General features: G+C 37.1%; 1 protein-coding gene across 1 annotated transcript in view; it reads right to left on the reverse strand.

Moving 5' to 3' along the window:
- Nucleotides 1-20177, reverse strand: part of WDR49 (WD repeat domain 49) — a 124107-nt gene that overhangs the window by 55373 nt on the left and 48557 nt on the right. Inside the window, exons 9-11 of the mRNA XM_087965279.1 lie at nt 15072-15236; nt 10754-10869; nt 1307-1437 (exon numbers count right to left, since the gene is read on the reverse strand). Coding sequence (XP_087821405.1) covers nt 1307-1437; nt 10754-10869; nt 15072-15236 — 412 coding nt within the window. The remainder of the gene's footprint in view (nt 1-1306; nt 1438-10753; nt 10870-15071; nt 15237-20177) is intronic.

Below are 20177 nucleotides of genomic sequence, written 5' to 3' on the forward strand. Positions count from 1 at the left end.
ATAAAAGTAAATGCATTACCAAAAATAGTATGCAAAGATGAAAATAAGATTGAGAAGTGCTGAATGCTTCATGTTTTGGTGAGTAGAAAGATTATGTCCAGGGTTATTAGAATGACTGCAGTTTTCTATAAGAAATTGTGTAATAAGAAAAAAAATACATTATATAGAAGGTTGCATATAACACACTTACCCTAGTTACTGAATTAACTCATTTACTGGGTTCAGGCAATATACTGAACCCTAAACTGACCTTACAATTGGGTTCATATAACTGAACATAAGAAAATTAACAATATTATAAATAGCCAAACTTAATATGTTGTGGAGTGCAGGGTCTACATCTTTACCAACAGGGGTGGGATTCAACCGGGATTACTACTGGTTCAGTGATTATGTTTTCTTGTTTTTTCTTTGAAGACATTTTGTTTCTCATCCAAGAAGCTTCTAAACCTCCAAGTGCTTCAATGACCCTCTAATGCGAACTGCTAAATTGCAGATTCCAACTGCCGAACTACAACCAGCAGTCAGCAGAAGTAGCCTGCAGTACTTTATTCTAACCACTGCGCCACCATGGCTCATAACTTTTCTCTTGTTCCCACCTCCTTCTCCCCACTGGCTTAACAATGAGAGTCCAATTAGGTGCTAACAAATTGTTTGGGTAACAGTCCCCGTGTTCAGGGACTGGATGGTTCTGCATTACACTGCATCACCTTGGATCAGCTGACCACATCATGGGCTGCATCTGTCCCACAGGCCTTGTGTTTGACACCCCTGCTCTAAAAGTATGCAAATGACCAAGAAATATAAATCCTTCCATTTCCCACTATCCTTTGAGAGTTAAAGAAGTTTCATAGATGAGAAGCAAAACATCTTCAAAGAAAGTTGCCTCCTGAAAAAAGCATTTTTGGGACTGATAAGGGGAGTAGAATGGGAAGAGGTTGAGACTCTAAGTGTAGAACATATGCCTTCCATCCATATGGATAACTAAGATGTAAAAGTTTATGATTTTATATAATAATATCCACTGTTGTGTTTCTTAAAACTCATTTCTTTTACTTTTCTTGGTGTAGCACCATCCAGAAAGAAATTTCACAGTTCCCAGATTTCTCTAAGTTAGAAGTTGAAGAGCATAATAGAAAAAAAGGGAAGGTCAGACCCATAATTGTCTTATTGCATGATTTCATTTCTTCTTTCTATGTTTCAGAAGCGATTAAGCTCTACAAAATATAATATATAATTTAGACCAGACAGCAGATCTAGTTTTGTACTGAAGTGCCATTAGTTCAGTCATTAAATATTTCTCTACCTGTGACAAGAGTCTGTGGAGGTAAAAATGCTGCACATAAAATGTCATCCTTGTGCTGAGGTCCTCCTTTCCATTCTGAAGGCTGAACAAGATACTGAGTCAAATTATTTAGACGGAAAATGGTGATCACCCTAAAGATACAAACAAACACAAATGAAACCAATGAATGGATCTTCTTATTCCTCAGCTTTTTACCCCTTGGCTAAGGAGTAATAAATATAGAATAATTATACATCCCAGGTCTATCTGACAGTATGCAGAGGAGACAAAAAAGGTGGCAGAAGGGGAGATTTTCCATGGGCAAGCATCCATCCTAAGAATCAACTTTGAATGGTGAACTTGCTTATGTCAGTTACCAGCTCCCTTCTCACATAATTTATCTTGATATTGTGGGTTGTTATAAAGGAAAGATGCTGAGGATTCAACAGTTGCCTTTAATAATCTCTCAAGGGAGTTTGTACTCAAGGGAGTACAAAATAAATACAAGGTGCCCCACTATATATATATATTTAGCTAGAGTTGATATATCCCTCAGGATGAAAATAACCAACTCAAGGAAGACCCAAGAAAAAATATATTCTTCAACAGCAGAGTCACCAAGTTAGCAGACAAGGTACATCTCAGAATATTATTTTCCTATTCATCTCCTTGGATTTTGCCTTCTTCTTTCTCCATAGTCGCAAACCATTCCATCCACTATTGTTACAAATTATTTTCAGCTGATATATGAATGAAATGCTACACTTTTGGAATTGAATTAATAATCAAAACGCAGTCTGATCTGCAAGAAAAGATGTTTTATTAACAGATACCCTTGCAGCATTAAATTTGATGTTTTCATGTTTTAATTTTCTTCTCTCTTCTGCATTGCATGTTGCAAACCTCATTCTATATTTCTAAAAAAAAATCTATTGTTCAGCTACATTTCTTTCTGCCAAATCATAATGGAAAATCTGTCTCCAGTGCACCATGCATTGTTTCTAACAATAATAGTTGATGACAAGGATAATTACTGCCCTAACCAATTCATAGCTTTGTTTAAAATCTGCTATAAAATTGATGAATTTAAAGGAAAAAGAAAACCCCTTATTTGAAAATAATAATACGGAAAATGTGGAGTCCTTAAAAAAAATACTTTGGATGTATTCTGAAAAAAATGATACTGTTTGTTGCTGAGGAACCAAATGATTGTGTTTACTCTTCAACTCCATTGTATATATATTTTAGGCAGCAAAGAAAAGGAGAGAATGAATTATGTTTGAATTATAACTCATCTAGACTGAATTCACAGAACATTCTAAATTATTACATAGCATATCTGTATTTGTCTTGGCAACTCAGCTATTGGGGTTTCCAAACTATGGTTTATGACTTAAATTGTTATATAAATCCACCCACTTGTGGCATACCTTATAAACCAAAGTTTATCATACCAGATTTAATCCTGAGGTTAAAGAATTAACTTTATTATTCAGTTATAAAAACAACAAATTTTGCTGTAGCAGCTCAAAGACTAACAAATAACTAACTGTCTTTATTTTCAGTGTTATAAAATACTATATAAAATGAAAACATTTAGGTCTTATACCCCCCCAAATAATTTGAAATGATATGAAAATTTATTAGTGAATGAAAAAATTGTACTATTGGGTTTTGGCAGTTTGCATCAACAGTATGTGAGAATTAATTCTCACACTTTCAGTGAGATGCACGATAAGAATGAATCTAACCATTGCAAAACAAAGAACCAGTGCAAGCTGGCTAGACTGGTCAAATCTGGCTGGCTGAGGGAACCAGCATTGTCCAAAGACATTTCTGTGGTCATGTGGCCAGCATAACATATGCTAAGGTACATGGAACAGTGTTACTTTCCCACCAGAGTGGTACCTATTTATCTATTTGCATTTGAATGCTTCCAAACTGCTAGGTTGGCAGGAGGTGGAATAAGTAATAGGAGCTCACCCCATCATTTTGCACTCAGGGTTCAAACTTGGGCTGTCATCTTTCTAGCTAATAAGCCCAGTGTCTTTAACTGCAGAGCCATATCATCCCATCTTCTTTCTATATACAGGGTTTAATTTTGAATATGTACTAACATTTTTGTTGCTTATGGCTTCCTAATTTTCTTTAGTAAATGTTAGTCTTCATAAGTGCTTGGCTTTCTTATGAACTTTCCTGAGTAATGCTAGTCCTGCCTGTTACCAGAAGATTCCAGAATGCTCCAGAGCTTGGTCTGTACCTGGCTCTGTGTTATTCACAGAGCTTTGAATATGAACCCACATTTCTGCATAGATGCTGACCATTCCCCAGGTTCAGTAGTAGAGTTCTACTACTCAAGTACCCATAGTAGTTTCTGTTGACTTGGTCATTAAGTGAACTAGTTGCTAACTGAAAATCATGTAACCTTGACTGTGCATACCATTTTCCTCCAGCTTTCCTTTGCTTTACACATTGTCATGCCCTAATCCAAGGGTCTTCAAACTTGGCGAGTTTATGACTTGTGGATTTCAACTCCCAGAATTCCTGAGCTAATATGACTGGAGGAGGAATTCTGGGAGTTGAAGTCCACAAGTCTTAAAGCTGTCAAGTTTGAAGACCCTTGCCTAACCCATTAGAATGATATGGCCCCAAACAATCAGGGAGTCTTAAGAAACAGGGAAGATTTCTAGAAATTGATTCATAGGGAAGTCAAGAAAAAGAGCAAATTTTTTAGCACTAATCTCTCTTCCCCTTTTGGAATGCTCATCCTGGCTCTGAGATAATTAGTAAGAACAGGGCTGATCTTTGTATTTACATTATTAGACAGGAAGGGATTACAAGAGAGTAAACAGGGGGATACAGATTGAAAGGAATGTACTTATGCTGCTATTTGCCTAGAGCACTTTTGCTGTGATCCATGAGCCACTAAGGAGGAAAACTAAAGTATTTAGTGTGAAACTGATTATGGTCTTGTCAGTGTTGGGCAGCAGAGACAGCTGGCCATAAGGCTCTAATCAACTAATTAAGGTCACAGAACTGAGCTTCTTAACTTGCAGTCAGCACTTTCTAGGAGGTACCTCAGAGAAAAGCAGTTCAGGAAGAAATAGCTTGTTCAGGCAATCTCCATTGTTGTGATGGGGTAGATGAATTATATATTTGGGTTTCAATTTCTTTAGTTTGCTTTAAAGGGAAGCATGGGGCAGATATTCAGAACAGGTTTTCTGTTGTATACCTAAAGTCCCTGGCTGTTAAACTTTAGATGGATGCAACAGATTTTATCTCAGTTTCAAGAAAGGGAAGGAGATGAACAAACCGAGTTATTTTCTATACCCCAAAACCTACATTTTGGAATTCATATTTTGAATCCTCAGAGTAATCTCAGCTGAGAAGTTTATCCTGAAATAAGGCAATGACAGACCACTCCCAAACTGCTACCAATAAAACTCCATGGATGTGTCCATGATGTCACCAGAGTTGAATTCAATTTGAAGGAGATAAGTTGGCCTTCATCACCACTAGTTTTTTCTGTACTGTATTCTGCAGTTGAATCAGTTCATATGTAGTACTTTCCACACTTTCTATGACCCAAACCGACATTTTCCCATTCTTTATTTGGTTGTGCCAGAATCAAATGAAGAACAGGAGTTCTTGCAGAAAAAAACATCACCAGTTTTACGAAACTGCTGAGAAAATAGAGATTTTTAAACATAGGCTGAGATCCTTTAATCCTGTCTAATCTACAGTTTATAAACACATAACACTTATCCCTGGCTAAAGCAGGCTTTGTACAGCATGCAGCACAGACACATTTTATTCTGTTTAAATTTATTTACATTGATTTTCTATTTCCTTTGCCAATAACATTTGTTCAGTAGAAAATTTAAAAAGCTACTTAGTGCAGATCAGTCAAATTCAGCCTTTAGAGGAAGGAGACCCAGATTCAGTTATAACAATTACTATCTTGTTAAGACTTTTTTTTAGCACAAATACAATGCAACTGATTTACAGACTGCAAGTTACTAAGCCCATTAAAAGTGGATGTACAATTTATTATTGCTTTTCATGGTGAGTAGCATCTTTATAGTCCAAAGATGTCCGTTTAATTATCAACATGAGGACTGATTTTAAAGACCTGAGAGATCTCTAGAAGGACATTTTTGTAAATTACCGGACAGAAAGGCCTCAGGTCACTAACAGAACAAATTTATTCCTGGAATGCATTGAGTTCTTGAAAGTTGCTAATAGTGTAGAATATCTTTCCTATTTTGTAGTAATTATTGTTTTAAGCTTTATCAGTACCAATAGTGGAGAATAATTGTAGTTCAGGGTTGAATGTGAAGTCCTTGGTGCTCTTTGACCTTCGTTGTTTTCTTGCCTAGGTTTCATTAGGTAACATCATCAATTCAAGAAGGGAGTGGAATTTGTTCTGTTTATATACAAGTGTCTGTGAGTGTTGGTAAGAGTGTTCTTGGTGGCTCCTTGATAAGCTGTTGTTTATGGAGTTAGTAGTTTTTTTGATTGAAGTGTTGATTCCTGCTTGGTGTTAATCTTTGCTTATGTTGGTATTGATAGCTGGCTAGGAGTATTGTGGCCTTTTAGCTTTTTGATAGTTTGTTTTGAATGAATTGTATATGTTGTGTATCTTACCTATTTTTATAGCATTCAAAAGAGACAGTCAAAAAGCTAAAAGAACACAATATATAAACAGACAGCAAATCCCACAACCTTCTAGCACTGATGAAGTTACCTAGTTGGGTAATGAAATGTCTGCAAGAAAACAACCAAGCTCAGAGAGCACCAAGGACTCATACTTTAATCAGTGCATATCAACTTTGGCAACTTTTAGAGGTGCGGATTCCAACTGGCTGGGGAATTTGGGAGTTGAGTCCACACATCTTAAAATTGCTAAGGTTGGAAATATTGATTTAGAGTAAGGAAAAGGGCAGCACTCCAGAGGATTAACATCATTACCCAGAAGATCATTGGTTGCCCACTCTCTTCTTTGGAAGAGCTTTATAGCTCCCACTGCCTTAAGAAAGTTCAAAACATTCTCAAAGATCTATCTCATCATGGGCACCCTTTTTATTCAACTATTACCATCTGGCAGAAGGTACAGGATAATAAAAACAAGGTAAATAGGCTAAAAAACAGCTTCTATCCCAGGGCAGTAACTCTATTGAATTCTACGGTGTAGTGCAATATTAATGCAATATCAGGGGTTTTCAGTTCAATGTGTGGAGTGTGAGGGATGTGTTTTTGTATTTATTTTCATAGTCATAAATTGTACACTGAAGATGGTATTTAATTTTGTTGTACGAGGTGCATAATTAAGTAAAGGTGCATAATAAAGTAAAGTAAAGTAAAAAAAGTGTTTATTTTAACATTTGTCAGGATATATTTTTGCAATGATATTATCTTCAGTTTTGACTTTTTTACTTGGAATTCTTTTACTGCTGTTTTATACATAACTCTATACATCACCCAGAGAGATAGATTAATAAGACAAAAAAGTGGGACGCTAAAGCTGGCTAAATAATATCACTGGCCAAATTGAGATTACCATTAAAAATACTGTGAAGGCAGTTTTAATTTACCAGATTTTCAACCATATAATTGGCTTTTTATTTTAACATTTATATTGTTTAGAGACAACACCTTTTATGAATATTTCCTCCCTTAGGTGTATTTGGACAATAAATATACTGTATAACATCTTAGAAATCTTGAAAGTTTTAGGGTTCAAGCATATTAAAGAGAGGATTTCCAATCTTGAATATATTGTTATTCATAGGTAAGTGGTTACATTTGATCCCAAATTATATGAAAATATGATTAGAATAGAATAACCCTAATTTGAAAATAAGGGGGAAGATGCTTTATTGGAATGGTTTGGTCAAACATGGGACCAATACTTTGAATCAGTTGATTTCTAATGACTGTTTCAAAGACTTCAGGACATTGTGTTTTGCATATGGTTTGCCTACAACATTCATTTGGCAATGCTTACAACTGAAACAGTACTAACCTAACATTATAGCCTGCAAATGTAAAATAAATTTATGATTTAAGAATAAAATTATGAAAAAATATTTGTGCTTTTGGGTCCTTCAAAAAATGTTTGAAGAATGTTGATGAGATACAGAGATCTTGTCAAAGCAAAATTCAAACATTATGGAGCAGCATTCTGTGTTGTATCTCATTTGATTTGGAAGTTGAAGGAGCATGGTGGCTCACATGGTTTCAACACTGGGCTGACAATCGGCAGGCACACGTTCGAGACCCGGTTGCTGCTGAGATGGGTGAGCTCCAGTCTCATGCTCCAGCTTCTTCCAACCCATCAGTTCAAAAGCAGGCAAACACGAGTAAATAAATGGGTACCATTTAATGGAGACATGAAAGGAACATCCAGCTGGGTGTTCCCCAGGCAGTGGCGATGTCACCCTTCAATGCTTTCAACCAGAGGTGGTATTCAGCAGCAGGTTCTGACCAGTTCTGGAGAACTGGTGGCAGAAATTTTGAGTAGTTTGGAGAATCAACAAATACCACTTCTGACTGGCCCCGCCCCCATTCTATTCTCTGCTTCCTGAGTCCCAGCTGATCGTCTGGGTCTTCTTTTGTTGTCCTGCACAGGAGAACAGAGCTGAAAAGCAGGTTAGTGCGGTGGGGAGGGAATGGGATTTTGCAGTAACCTTCTCCCTGGAGTGGGGAGCAAATGGAGATTTTGCAGCATCCTTCTCCTGCCACACCCACTAAGCCACACCCACAGAACCAGTAGTAAAAATAATTGAATCCCACCACTGCTTTCAATCTGGAAGAGTTTCAGCTCCTGACATGATTATAGGAGGAGGAGGAGGAGGAGGAAGTTTCTCTAACAACTGAAATATCTTTTCAGGTGGCATGAGAGCTTTTAGTAGAAAGGAGGAATTCCTTTGTTTGTACTTCTGCAGATTCAAATTATTGTTTTCTGTTGTAAATTATGAGAACTGTCTGAGAAGGCATAACTATATTCCCACATGCTGAATGATGGCATACTTGGTTGGTTAATTCAGTTTTGAGTTCAGTGTATACATTTTTGAGTCTATGACATAAACAGCTCTTAACTCAAAGGAGATTTATACCCTAAAATTAATTTATTTCATCCAAATCTCCAGATGTGCAGCCTAATTTTGCAATGATTATTATAGAGGAAGTACTTGTATGTGTTATTGGAATGTTCAAGTATATTGAAGAAGTGTTTCTAATTAAAGCCTAACATAATTTTTTCTTTAGCATCTGCAAAGCTCAAGGGTATACAAGCTAAGGCTTTATAAAAATTAGCAATATTCTGAGAGAGGGAAAAAGAGAGAAAGAAAACCTAGCAAATTGCCATGTACAGTATCATTGCACACACACTATAATGATCTCTGATATATATAACAAATATATATAGGTGTGTGTGTGTGTGTTTTCTTAAGTTTTCGCGGGTACTTACATGTATGGTATTTAGCTTTGTTCGGGTATTTTCCCACGTCATTATAGTTGTGCTTTTTAAGTTGTAGCAACGTTTTGGCAGAATCTCATCTGCCATCATCAGGCTTCTGTACTGTGTTCATCTGAACACAGACGAACACAATACAGAAGCCTGATGATGGCAGATGAGCTTCTGCCAAAACGTTGCTACAACTTTAAAAGCACAACTATAATGATGTGAGAAAATACCCGAACAAATCATAGCTATCAGTGGTAACCTGCTGTGGAATAGATAGTACAGAATGATATTATAGGATATGGCATGTGATTTGGACATATTCAGGACAGATAGTCCTTGACTTGATGGCACAGTGGTTAGAGTGCAGTACTGCTGGCTACTTCTGTTGCCTGCCAGCTGCCTGCAGTTTGGCAGTTCAAATCTCACCAGGCTCCCATTATTGAGGCAAATATTTTATAATCCGAGTTCAGCAATGATATTGGTCTTTTTTATCGTAAAGGAGAAGTAAGATAAACAGTTATTTCCAGATGTTTTGTTAGGAATGCTTTATTGTTAATATGGGAAAAAACTAGAGAACAACATTATTTGAAAATTCCAGTCTGGTTATTGACAGTGGAAGCACTTATACACCCAAATATTTGTAAAATGAGAACTATTGTTAGATATAAGGATATACTGAATGAAAAGGGTGAGCTCAAAACTAAACAAGAACTGAATGAACAAGGGGTTGATATTGGTATTCATATATGCAAATACAATCAAGATATGAAAAAGATATCAAAGCTGAAGGTATCCATAAGAAGTTAACAGAACTGGATAAAATACTAACAGAAATGGAAGACAAGCTGATTAAAAAATGTATTGTTATTTACTAGGTGTTAAATTAGAAGAAGAGCAAGTAACGAAAACGATGATAGCATGGGCGAAAATTTTTGGATATACCATATAGAACCAGATAAATAAAGCAGGAATTATTTTGTATTTATTTAAAAGATATATATGGCCACTCATCTTAAGCAATTCTTGGTTTACAACATTATTATCAGGTAAAAGAAGCTGAAACACTTTTTAATCTTTTCTTTTTAATTGAGCCTGCCTCAATAAAAGTACTTTAATTTTCCTGCAGTTGATTTCAAGGTCTGGTTGACTTAGTAGGGCTGATCTCTTAGAAGTTTATGATTACAACTGCAAGAATTCACTAGAAATTTTGGAAGCTGTGACTATATCATAACAGGAATCACTTCTGCTCTGAGCAGCTAGAATTTTTAGCCTTAGCAAATAAAGGAGGGTGTTCTACATGAATTTTAAGTGGTCTTACAATACGCTTCAGCATACGATTCAAATCATTGCATTTAAATAAAGAACATGTCTCTGCCTGTGTGTGTACACAAACACATTCTTTTTCATCTCGCTAAAGGGTTTAAGAGATTGAAGGAAAAATGTAAACTCAATAAATCCTTTCATAATGCATTCCTTTGTTTTGAAAGCCCAGCCTATCCTGAATGCACAGTATTTTATTTTTTTTTGCTCTTGCAAAAACCTTGAGAAGAAACTTGCTGAACTTCCTGTTGAAAACTGAAGTGCTTTATTTGATCAAGACTGATGAGAGCTTCTTCTACTGTGTTATACCAGTGAACGCATGTTTTCTTGATTTCCATTATCAAGTAGGTCTTGAATTACTGGGACAGACTATTAGCAGATGTTATCATGCATTAATGGAAGCAAAAGGTGCACTAGTACACACAGTGCTTTACATCCCTCTTTAAGTGGTTTACAGAGTCAGCATATTGCCTCCAACAATCTGGTTCCTCATTTTACTGACCTCGAAAGGATGGAAGGGTGAGTTAACCCTGAGCCTGTGAGATTCGAACTGCCAAATTGCAGGCAGCCAGCAGTCAGCAGAAGTAGCCTGCAGTACTTCATCCTAACCACTGCACCACCACGGCTCTTTATAGGCTTATATTTACAATCACTTTTAAGTAGAATACTCTTCACAGTACCTGTCCCATCCTAGGACCAAGATAGTCCAGCTTAGGATCAAAATCTGAGAAATTTCAACCGTTTGGTCCCTTCCAGCATTGAGCTTATGGTGACAGTATCCATTGAAGTCCCAGACCTGTAAATATGGGAAAACCAGGATATCTGATTTATACTATTTAAAAAAAACATACTGAAAAATAGCAATAAGTAATAAGACTTTAATGTTGAGACTTTAATGTTAAGTTTAACATTTTTCATATTACAAAATAATTCAGTGCACTTTCAATAATCAATATTATCAACAGTGCTATATAAGCAGTTCTATGTTCATACATGTATTACAAATTGTATTTAGCACTCTCTTTTTTTGAAAATTTTAATTTACTTTAATCACCATAGGGTTATCAGCCTCTATTCTATAAATACCATTGTACTTAATTTTAATTTGTATTCTATGATTTATTGTTTTTAATAATGAAACAAATTGGGAAATAGAAAAAAAATCAATATATCAAAACCATAGAGTAAAATGTTCCTTGGTTACTTCAAACACAATGTTAAAAATCTTAAGCCTACATAATCCATGTGTTGGGGAGGAAAGAACATGACTGATGTGGAACCAATGCTATTAACCTTTTGAATCTTTAAAAGAACTTACAATTGCAGCTAATTTACTGTACAATACCAAAGGTTAAGTAAAGCACAGCTAGTTTCCATCTACTGCTTTGTTAATCGTTTGGAGATTGGTTTTTGAAAAATTCAAACTAATAAACCCATTCTTCATTCTTAATTACATCAGAAGACAAAGCTTGAAACACTCAAGATATCTATCTGTAGAATCAATCAAAATCTTGTCGTAAATGTGAAATCTATTTTTTTCCCATCTGGCTTGAGAGATATACTCACCTATTCACTGATTTTTGGCTCATACAAATGAATTAAAATTACTTCTCTCTTTACAAACTCACTATCATGTTCAAAAGTGTTTTATCCTCATCTGTGAGGTATATTTATATATCACAGTTTTGCTCCTTCTTTTATGATTTCTTTTCTTTCTTTCTTAGAATTATCTGTTTCTGCTCTACTTTTTAACCTGGAAATCCTGTTTGCTATGCATCTCTAAATTCACAATTCCCCTGGGCTTAAGTTCAACTCCTGCTATGTTTCTTTGCTCTTCCAAACATAGCACAGAAGCTGAATTTTGTAGAGAAAATTTGAAGGCAAATCCAGCTTCCAGTTCAGTTGCCAGGTCCCAGTTAGAGGTGTATATTATGGGAATAGAATCAAACCATTAATACCCTGTTTTCCCCAAAATAAGACCTGCCCTGAAAATTACACCTAATCTGATTTTAGCATGCTTCTGATATAAGCCCTACCCCCAAAAATAAGCCCTAGTTAAGGTCATCATTAGTGAAGGGGCATGTCTAGCACCAGAGGTGGTGAGGGCGCAGGGGTTGACAGTGTCCAGCAGTCACTGCAGCATGCTCAGCACAGGTGAGTCAATTATATGTCCAAACAGCAGGCAGAGGCAGAGGGGGGAGGCATGTGTTCCAGATGTGCTGCACAGGAGGAAGGAGAGCTGAGTCAGGCCAGAGTAGGCAGGTGGCCATGGGAGGCTTGTCTTCACATGGCAGCACTGGCAGCAGATGGAGGCAGAGGTGCGGGGGGTTGGCAAGTGATCCTGACATACTGCTTGGGCTGCAGGAAAGCTAAGAGATGTGAAGACGAGCATCCCCTGGCCACCCACCCACTCTGTCCCACTGTCTCTTGACTTGCCTGGTCCATGAGCAGCCATGAGCAAGCAGAAGAAGTGGGCTGGTGGCCATGCGGGAGGACAGTTGCCGGAGCCACCACTATGAGGGGAGGGAGGTGACAGGGCATGGATGGTCTGGCTGCAGGACCCTGAAGTAAGCCCTTGTGGGTCGCATGAGGCATCTCCATGACCCCCCCCCTGCCTTGCAGCAGCATTACTGAAAGGCCGTGTGGCCTCCTGCTTCATTGCAGCCATGAGCTAGCAGAAGAAGTGGGCCTACTATACGTGGGGGAAAAATAAGACATCTCCCGAAAATAAACTCTAGTGCTTATTTTGGAGCCCTCAAAAATATAAGACCCAGTCCTATTTTGGGGAAACACAGGTAGTATCTAAATAGTGATCTTAATGTTCAAAATAATATGTATCTTTTATTAAATATAAATATATAAATAAAGACTTTCATACTTGTCCCTATGATGTGGGGAGGAAAGTAAGAAGGAAACAAGTATTCTGTAAGGAAAATATCTGAAAATCTTTTAATCAGAGATAAGAAAAACAGAGACCCAAAGGGGAACCCAGAGAGGGGCTATTATCTGCTATTTCTATTCCCAATGTCCCTAGAGGTCAATAAAATAAAATTGTAAATAACTGGTGCTTCTGAAGTGCGGATGATGGGATTCATTTATTGTGCTAAATTATGAGTGGGCCAGTTCAGTTGTGGAGTAAACAGACTACACGGATCTGTTATTATAGTTTGTGCATTATGACTTAAAACACAGCATGTGTGACTCAATGAACTTTCACTTCTTCAACAAATCATGATATAGCACAATTTACAATTCCTTGGAACACAGTATTGATCTATGCAGAGAATTATGTTTACACAAGACACCTAAGATGCAGTGCTGGGATTCAAAAAAAATTACTACTGGTTCTGTGGGCATAGTTTGGTGGGAGTGTCATGGCTTGGTGGGTGTGGCAGAGGAAAGATACTGTAAATTCTCCATTCCCTTCCCACTCCAGGGGAAGGTTACTGCAAAATCCCATTCCCATTAACCTGCTTTGCAGCTCTGTTCTCCTGTGCAGGGCAACAAAAGAAGACCCAGCCAATCAACTGGGACTCGGGAGGCAGAGAATAGAAGGGAGCAGGGCCAGTCAGGTGGTATTTGCTGATTCCCCAAACGACTCAAAATTTCAGCTACCAGTTCTCCAAAACTGGTCAGGACCTGCTGAATATCACTTTTGCTAAGATGCTTACTGAATCCATTTTGTGGGTTTGTATATGTTGAACTACAAATTAAGCACTTGAGTAGGATTTTGACATGCCGGAGAAGGTCTGATCCACTTTAGGTTGGTCTGTTGTGCAAATGTATATGCTTCAATGTTAGCTGATCTGTTTAAATGTGTCAGAAGAACATATTCAAAGTATTTTTCTTGACTATATCCCAATTCCAGAATTTAAATGCTTTCTCATTTTAACTTCCATCTGAGGTGAAAAGTGACACTAAATCATGAATAATATTTTTTAAAAAAGCAGGACAACATACATTTATAAGGTAAAGAAGAAACCAGAAAGAACAGAAGCAGAAAGTAAAAACAATCTGAGGAATTGCAGTCTACTCTTCCAGTCTACTTGGAGGCACAGAAAAGGATTATTAACACTTTATTTCTCCAGTTAAGATAATAAACAATATTAATTTTGCTGTTTAACTAAAAATATTGGCTATTTTATAGCAAGTACCAATTCAAGTTCCTGTAGTGGAATTTCTTCTATTGTTAACATTTTTATTGAGTTATAGTAAAGGTAAAGGTTCCCCTCGCACATACGTGCTAGTCGTTTCCAGCTCAAGGGGGTGGTGCTCATCTCCGTTACAAAGCCAAAGAGCCAGCACTGTCTGAAGACGTCTCCGTGGTCATGTGGCCAGCATAACTAAACGCTGAAGGCGCATGGAACTCTGTTACCTTCCCACCAAAGTGGTAACAAAGCTGTTACTTTCCCACCACTTGCACTTTTACATGCTTTTGAACTGTAGGTTGGCAGAACCTGGGACAAGTAATGGGAACTCACTCTGTTACGTGATGCTAGGGATTCGAACCGCTGATCTGCCGACCTTTCTGATCAACAAGCTCAGTGTCTTAGCCACTTAGCCACCACATCCCTTTTTGAATTATAGAGTAATATAAAATACAAAATACCAAGTAAATAGGAAAGCAGTGGGGAAGAAAAGGGGAAGGAGAAGTGAGGAAAGATAAGAAGAAAAGAAAAAGAAGCATTGACTTCCAACTCTCTCTGTTACAGTTAAATAAGGCATTAACATCAATCACAACGTTTTGCTTTTTCCTACTAGTGTAGACAAGCCAGTTCTATAAAGATTTATCAGTCTAATCGGTAAATCCCTAAGTCAAAGTTTTATTCTTCTCCACATCATGCATGGATTTCAGAAGTGGAAACAAAAGTACTTTGCCATTTCAGCCAACTCCCATCAATTTCTTATCGGTGGATGTTCAAGCTACACCTCTGATAATATGAAATGCTTCATCCCACTTCATCCCCCCTCCCCTTTTTAAACAAGCATAGTGCACACCTTGACTGTTCCATCTGTGCCCCCGGTGAAGAGCCGGGTTTCAGTCCCGTCAAGAGCCATTGTGCTGATCTCTGCATTGCCATGACAACCAGTAAACTCTTTGATTTTCTGCCCAGTATCAATCAGCCAGAAGATAACTGTAGATCCAGTATCAGAGCTGATTACCTAAGGAAGAGGAGGAGAGAAAAGTCACTGAAATTAAAACCTTGTTGATATACTCTGCTTCTAAATACCTGTATTATAATAAACTAATACATATGCAGCCTACTAAGTATCAATTTGAAATGCAAATCAGCACTGATTTTCTCACCTTTCTTCCAAATAATAAAGTTTGTAGGTTGATTTTTATCCTATGCCTAATACCTTTCTCCACAGCAAGCTTTATTTAACTGCTGAGTAATGATCTAGTTATCATTCTACAGAGAAAAGAGGTGACTTGTTCTTGCTGCAGATACTATTTTAATCCAGACAGGGACAATGTCTCTTTAGCAATGAAAATTGCAATCTTTTTCAAACAAAATAAAATAAATCTAAGGTTACAGTTGTCAAAGAGGAAAAGCTTTGTGATATACAGGTAATAAAATACCATCCTTCCTTATGTCAGCAAACTGCTTCATATATACAGCATTAAGGAAATGTCTCTGAATACATTAGCTTACAACTTCAGTATTATGCATTTATTTTTAACAGTATATTGGCATTTCTTTTCGCTGTATATTGGAGGAAGAGTCATTTGCATAAATCATGACATATTACACTCCCCCTCCCAAACCAAAAACCCCTTGGTAAAATGTGTGTTGTGATTTCAGAATGCAACCCTATTTTTTTATAAGTCACTCAGCTGTTCCATCTATACCAATAGATTATGTTTAATATTTATGAAAGATTTACATAAAGGTAAAACCAACTAGTTATGCTCTTAGTAAAATATAGTTCTCTCTTGCCTAAAAGTCTGTAAAGATTCTCAGTCATCCAGGTGAGTCATCCTTTGGTCATGGTTGTCCCAAAAGTGCTTTTTCAGGAGACAACAGGATAGTGGGCAATGGAAGGATTTATATTCCTTGCAGACAGCTGGTAATCTGCATCCTTTTAGAGCAGGGGTGTCAAACACAAGGCCTGTGGCCAGATGCAGCCAGTGATGTGGTCAGCCATTCCAAGGTCATGCAGTGGAATGCAGAACCATCCAGCCCCTGAATACAGGGACTGTTACCCAGACAATTTGTTAGCACCTAATTGGACTCTCACTGATAAGCCAGGAATGGTGGGAGAAGGAGGTGGGAACAAGAGAAAAGCTATGAGCCATGGTGGCGCAGTGGTTAGAATACAGTACTGCAAGCTACTTCTGCTGGCTGCTGGCTGCAGTTCAGCAGTTTGAATCTCATGAGGCTCAAGGTTGACTCAGCCTTCCATCCTTCCGAGATGGGTAAAATGAGGACCCAGATTGTTGGGGGCAATATGCTGACTCTGTAAACTTCTTAGAGAGGGCTGTAAAATACTGTGAAGTGGTATATACTGTAAGTGCTTTCACTATATGCTTTGGGCACGAAAACTTCAGATCCATCTTTGTTTCCTCTGTAACCACTTGGCTCTAGTAAAGTATACTTTTGGCTAACCATGGGCTTGAAAGTCTTTCTTTTCTAACTGAACTAGTTGTGACGGCTGACAGGGGAGAGTCCAAGTATGTCTTTCATGAGATTTTCCTAATAAAGACTGAGGATTAAATCACAGTTCTCCAAGAAGTTGAAGCATAGCCCAGTTCCTCTTAAATGGCTTGGCTTGGACAGAAAGGAATCTGTATTGCAGACAAGGGTGAAACTCCTTGAAACAAGTGATTGCTCAGTGTGAGTGAGAAAGTACAGATGACTGTTACATCCCTGGTGATTTACATGCATTGCTTCTTTTTCTCACCTTTCCTAAAAAAGAATAGATTCTTGGTATGGTCTTAAACCTGCAGTAGCTGCAATTTATAGCCTGAGATTCAACAAATTGCTCTGTATTTATGGCATGAAAGAATTCATACCCTGAATCCTCACAATACAGGTAGTCCTCAACTTACAACACTTCATCTAGTCAGCACTCAAAGTTACAGCGGTACTGAACAAAGAGACTTATGATAATTTTTCATGCTTATTTATTCATTTTATTTAGTTTAGTTTAGTTTGTCAAGCATGTATGAGAAAACAAGTATAAGTATGAACATAACATATAAACATATAAGTATAAACATAAATGATTACAAATAAACAGGAACAGTAGGACAGGGACAGTAGGCATACTGGTGCGCTTATGCACGCCCCCTTACAGACCTCTTAGGAATGGAGTGAGATCCACGGTAGACAGTTTAAGGTTAAAGTTTTGGGAGTTTGGAGCAGTTTACTTTGAGTTTGTATGCCTGTGTATTATTGTGGTTGAAGCTGAAGTAGTCATTGACAGGTAGGACGTTGTAGCAGACAATTTTGTGTACTAAGCTTCGATCAGACCGTAGGTGGCGTAGTTCTAGGTTATCCAGGTCCAAAATTTCACTGATTATCACAGCATCCCCATTGTTACATGATCAGAATTCAGACGCCTGGCACCTGACTCATCTTTATGATGGTCCCGAGGTCACACAATCACTTTTTGCGACCTTCTGACAAGCAAAGTCAAGGGGGAAGCCAGATTCACTTAACAACCATGTTACTAACTGAACAACTGCAGTGATTCATTTAACAACTGTGGCAAGAAAGGTCGTAAAATGGGGCAAAACTCACTTAACAATTGTCTCACTTAGCCACAGAAATTTTGGACTCAATTGTAGTCGCAAGTCGAGGACTAACTGAGATGTTTTGCAAATATCCCGAAATAAGGCAATGACAGATAACTTCCAAACTGCAACTGAGAAAACTCCCGTGATGTCACCAGACTTGAATTCAATATGAGGGAGACAAGTTGATCTTCATTACCACTATTTTTTCTCAACTGTATTCAGCAGTTGAACCAGTTCAATATGAAATACTTTCCCTTAAAATATGACAATGAAATCATGCCAGTTTTTTTTAATAGTTATGCCAGGTTTTTTTCCCCCCCTTAATGGTGGCTTATGGCTTACCAGGAAAGACAGAGGGCTTTTCCTCTATAGATGGATTTTATTCATCCTTAATTCTGAATAGGTTTCAAGTAAATTAGTCCATCTATTTTGTTTAAAGTTCATATCGCTTAATATAAATATCATCTACCAAACGGCACCCAAACATTTCTTCATTTTGTTTGGTAGACAGATTGTATTGGGTAGACATGTATAGTCATAAACTTGGTGCAATAATATAATATATTAAATTTTTTCACTAGGAAGTTTATATTGGACATATTTATTGATGCTATAACATTCTATAAACAGGTATATTTGGGTTGAATTAGCTAAATAAAAGATCAAACTAAAGCTATTTACAAAGTGAAGTAAATTTGCTGCTTTTCAATATTAATAATTAAACAGAATTTCCTTGTAAAGAAATGAGAAGTTGCAAACATATTTGTATTAGATTATTCTTCTGAAGTCCTGGAAGCATAATTATGAATGGCACCCATGAAGAATTTTAATTGCTATCCAATATGCTTTTAATAACAAACATATCATGGCCTATTAAAAATTCTCCTCCAAAAAACCTGGGTGATAACACCTGTTATTTCAAGAAAGCAAATGTAAAGAAGTTTTTTTCCCCTTGGCAAAAGGTAAAAAAATAACAAAACCAGCTAGAAGCCTTATTTTGGCTGTACAAGTCAAACAGTTGGGAGTTCTTGGGCTAGTTTTAATAGCTTCATCCATTTCCCTACTTTGATCAGAGTAGAACAGAACTTCTATAGCTTATTTCTGTTAAAGACATGGGGAGTCCTTGAATTAAATAGGCTTTGTGGAAACAAACAGCGTATAGTCTTTCTAATAACTATGGTTGGTGAAGAAAGATCAGCCAACAAACTTAACAGGCCTAAGAAAAATATGTTGTTTTTTTTCAAAGCTCTATACTTTTCTTAAGAAAGACTTGTAAAAAGAAACATTGAGTTAACACAATACTTTTTTTGGAGAGAAGACAACCATTCTTTCTTATATATGGGTCAGGTTGCTAGATCCTGACACATAGGCGCTGTGATTGGGAAATAGATTTGTAGGTGCCTTGGCTACATTGTAATGCGGCTTTTATTGTGTAATTTTATTGTAATGTGAACTATCTGGAATCACAACCTTAAAATGGGCAGCTATACTGTATAATTTCTACATGGACTCTTATTTCTTTCCTGTACTTCAAATTTTTGAATTCCTCAGTACAGTTAATGGATAGCCTAGGAGACTGGGGATCCTGTTAGCACAAGAAAAACCATGCTGAGCCAACAATTTCTTCCCACATAATCAAATGTTTATGGAAAGCTCAAAATGAGAACATAAATAGAAATTCATTCTCCTACTCATGGTCCTAGCAAATGATACTGAAGGCCACAGTTGCTCCGATACTAGAATTAATTTCTAATCAGGATGAATAGCAGTTATGACTTTACCTAGTCCTCTTTTAAAGCCTTCCAAGTAATCTCAGATTGGACAGCCAAAGAAATGCACATAGAACTTAGTTCAGAATGCTGTACAACTATGTTTCTCAAATCAGACAGCCGTTTGCTTAAGTCTGCCTTTGCATTTCTTGATGAATTAAAAAGAATGGGAATGTTACTAAACCACACAACTTCTTATTCTCTTTTACTGAATTTTTCTGTATTGCTTACACTAAAATATTTGGATAAGTAATGGAAAGTGGATAGAAATGGATATTTAGTAAGGGTATTTTTATTTATTTTTAATTATTTATGACCAGAACTGAATAATGCATCCAATTCTGCTCATCACAATATAAAAAAAATATTGAGAATCTGGAAGGAATGCAGAGAAGAGCAACTAGGGGCTGGAAGTTAAAACATTCAAAGAACAGTTCCAGGAACTAGAACTGAGTTTGTCTACTCTAGTGAAAGGAAGAAATGGGGAGATATGATAGCAGTATTCCGATATTTGAGGAGCTCCTACAAAGATGTGGAGCATCAAACTATTTTCCAAAGCACCAAAAGGCAAGACAAGAAACAATGGATAGA

The sequence above is a fragment of the Notechis scutatus genome, chromosome 4 (genome assembly GCF_049901735.1).
Source record: "Notechis scutatus isolate UNSWTSFEM ecotype Mainland chromosome 4, rNotScu1.2, whole genome shotgun sequence".
Lineage (NCBI taxonomy): Eukaryota > Metazoa > Chordata > Lepidosauria > Squamata > Elapidae > Notechis > Notechis scutatus.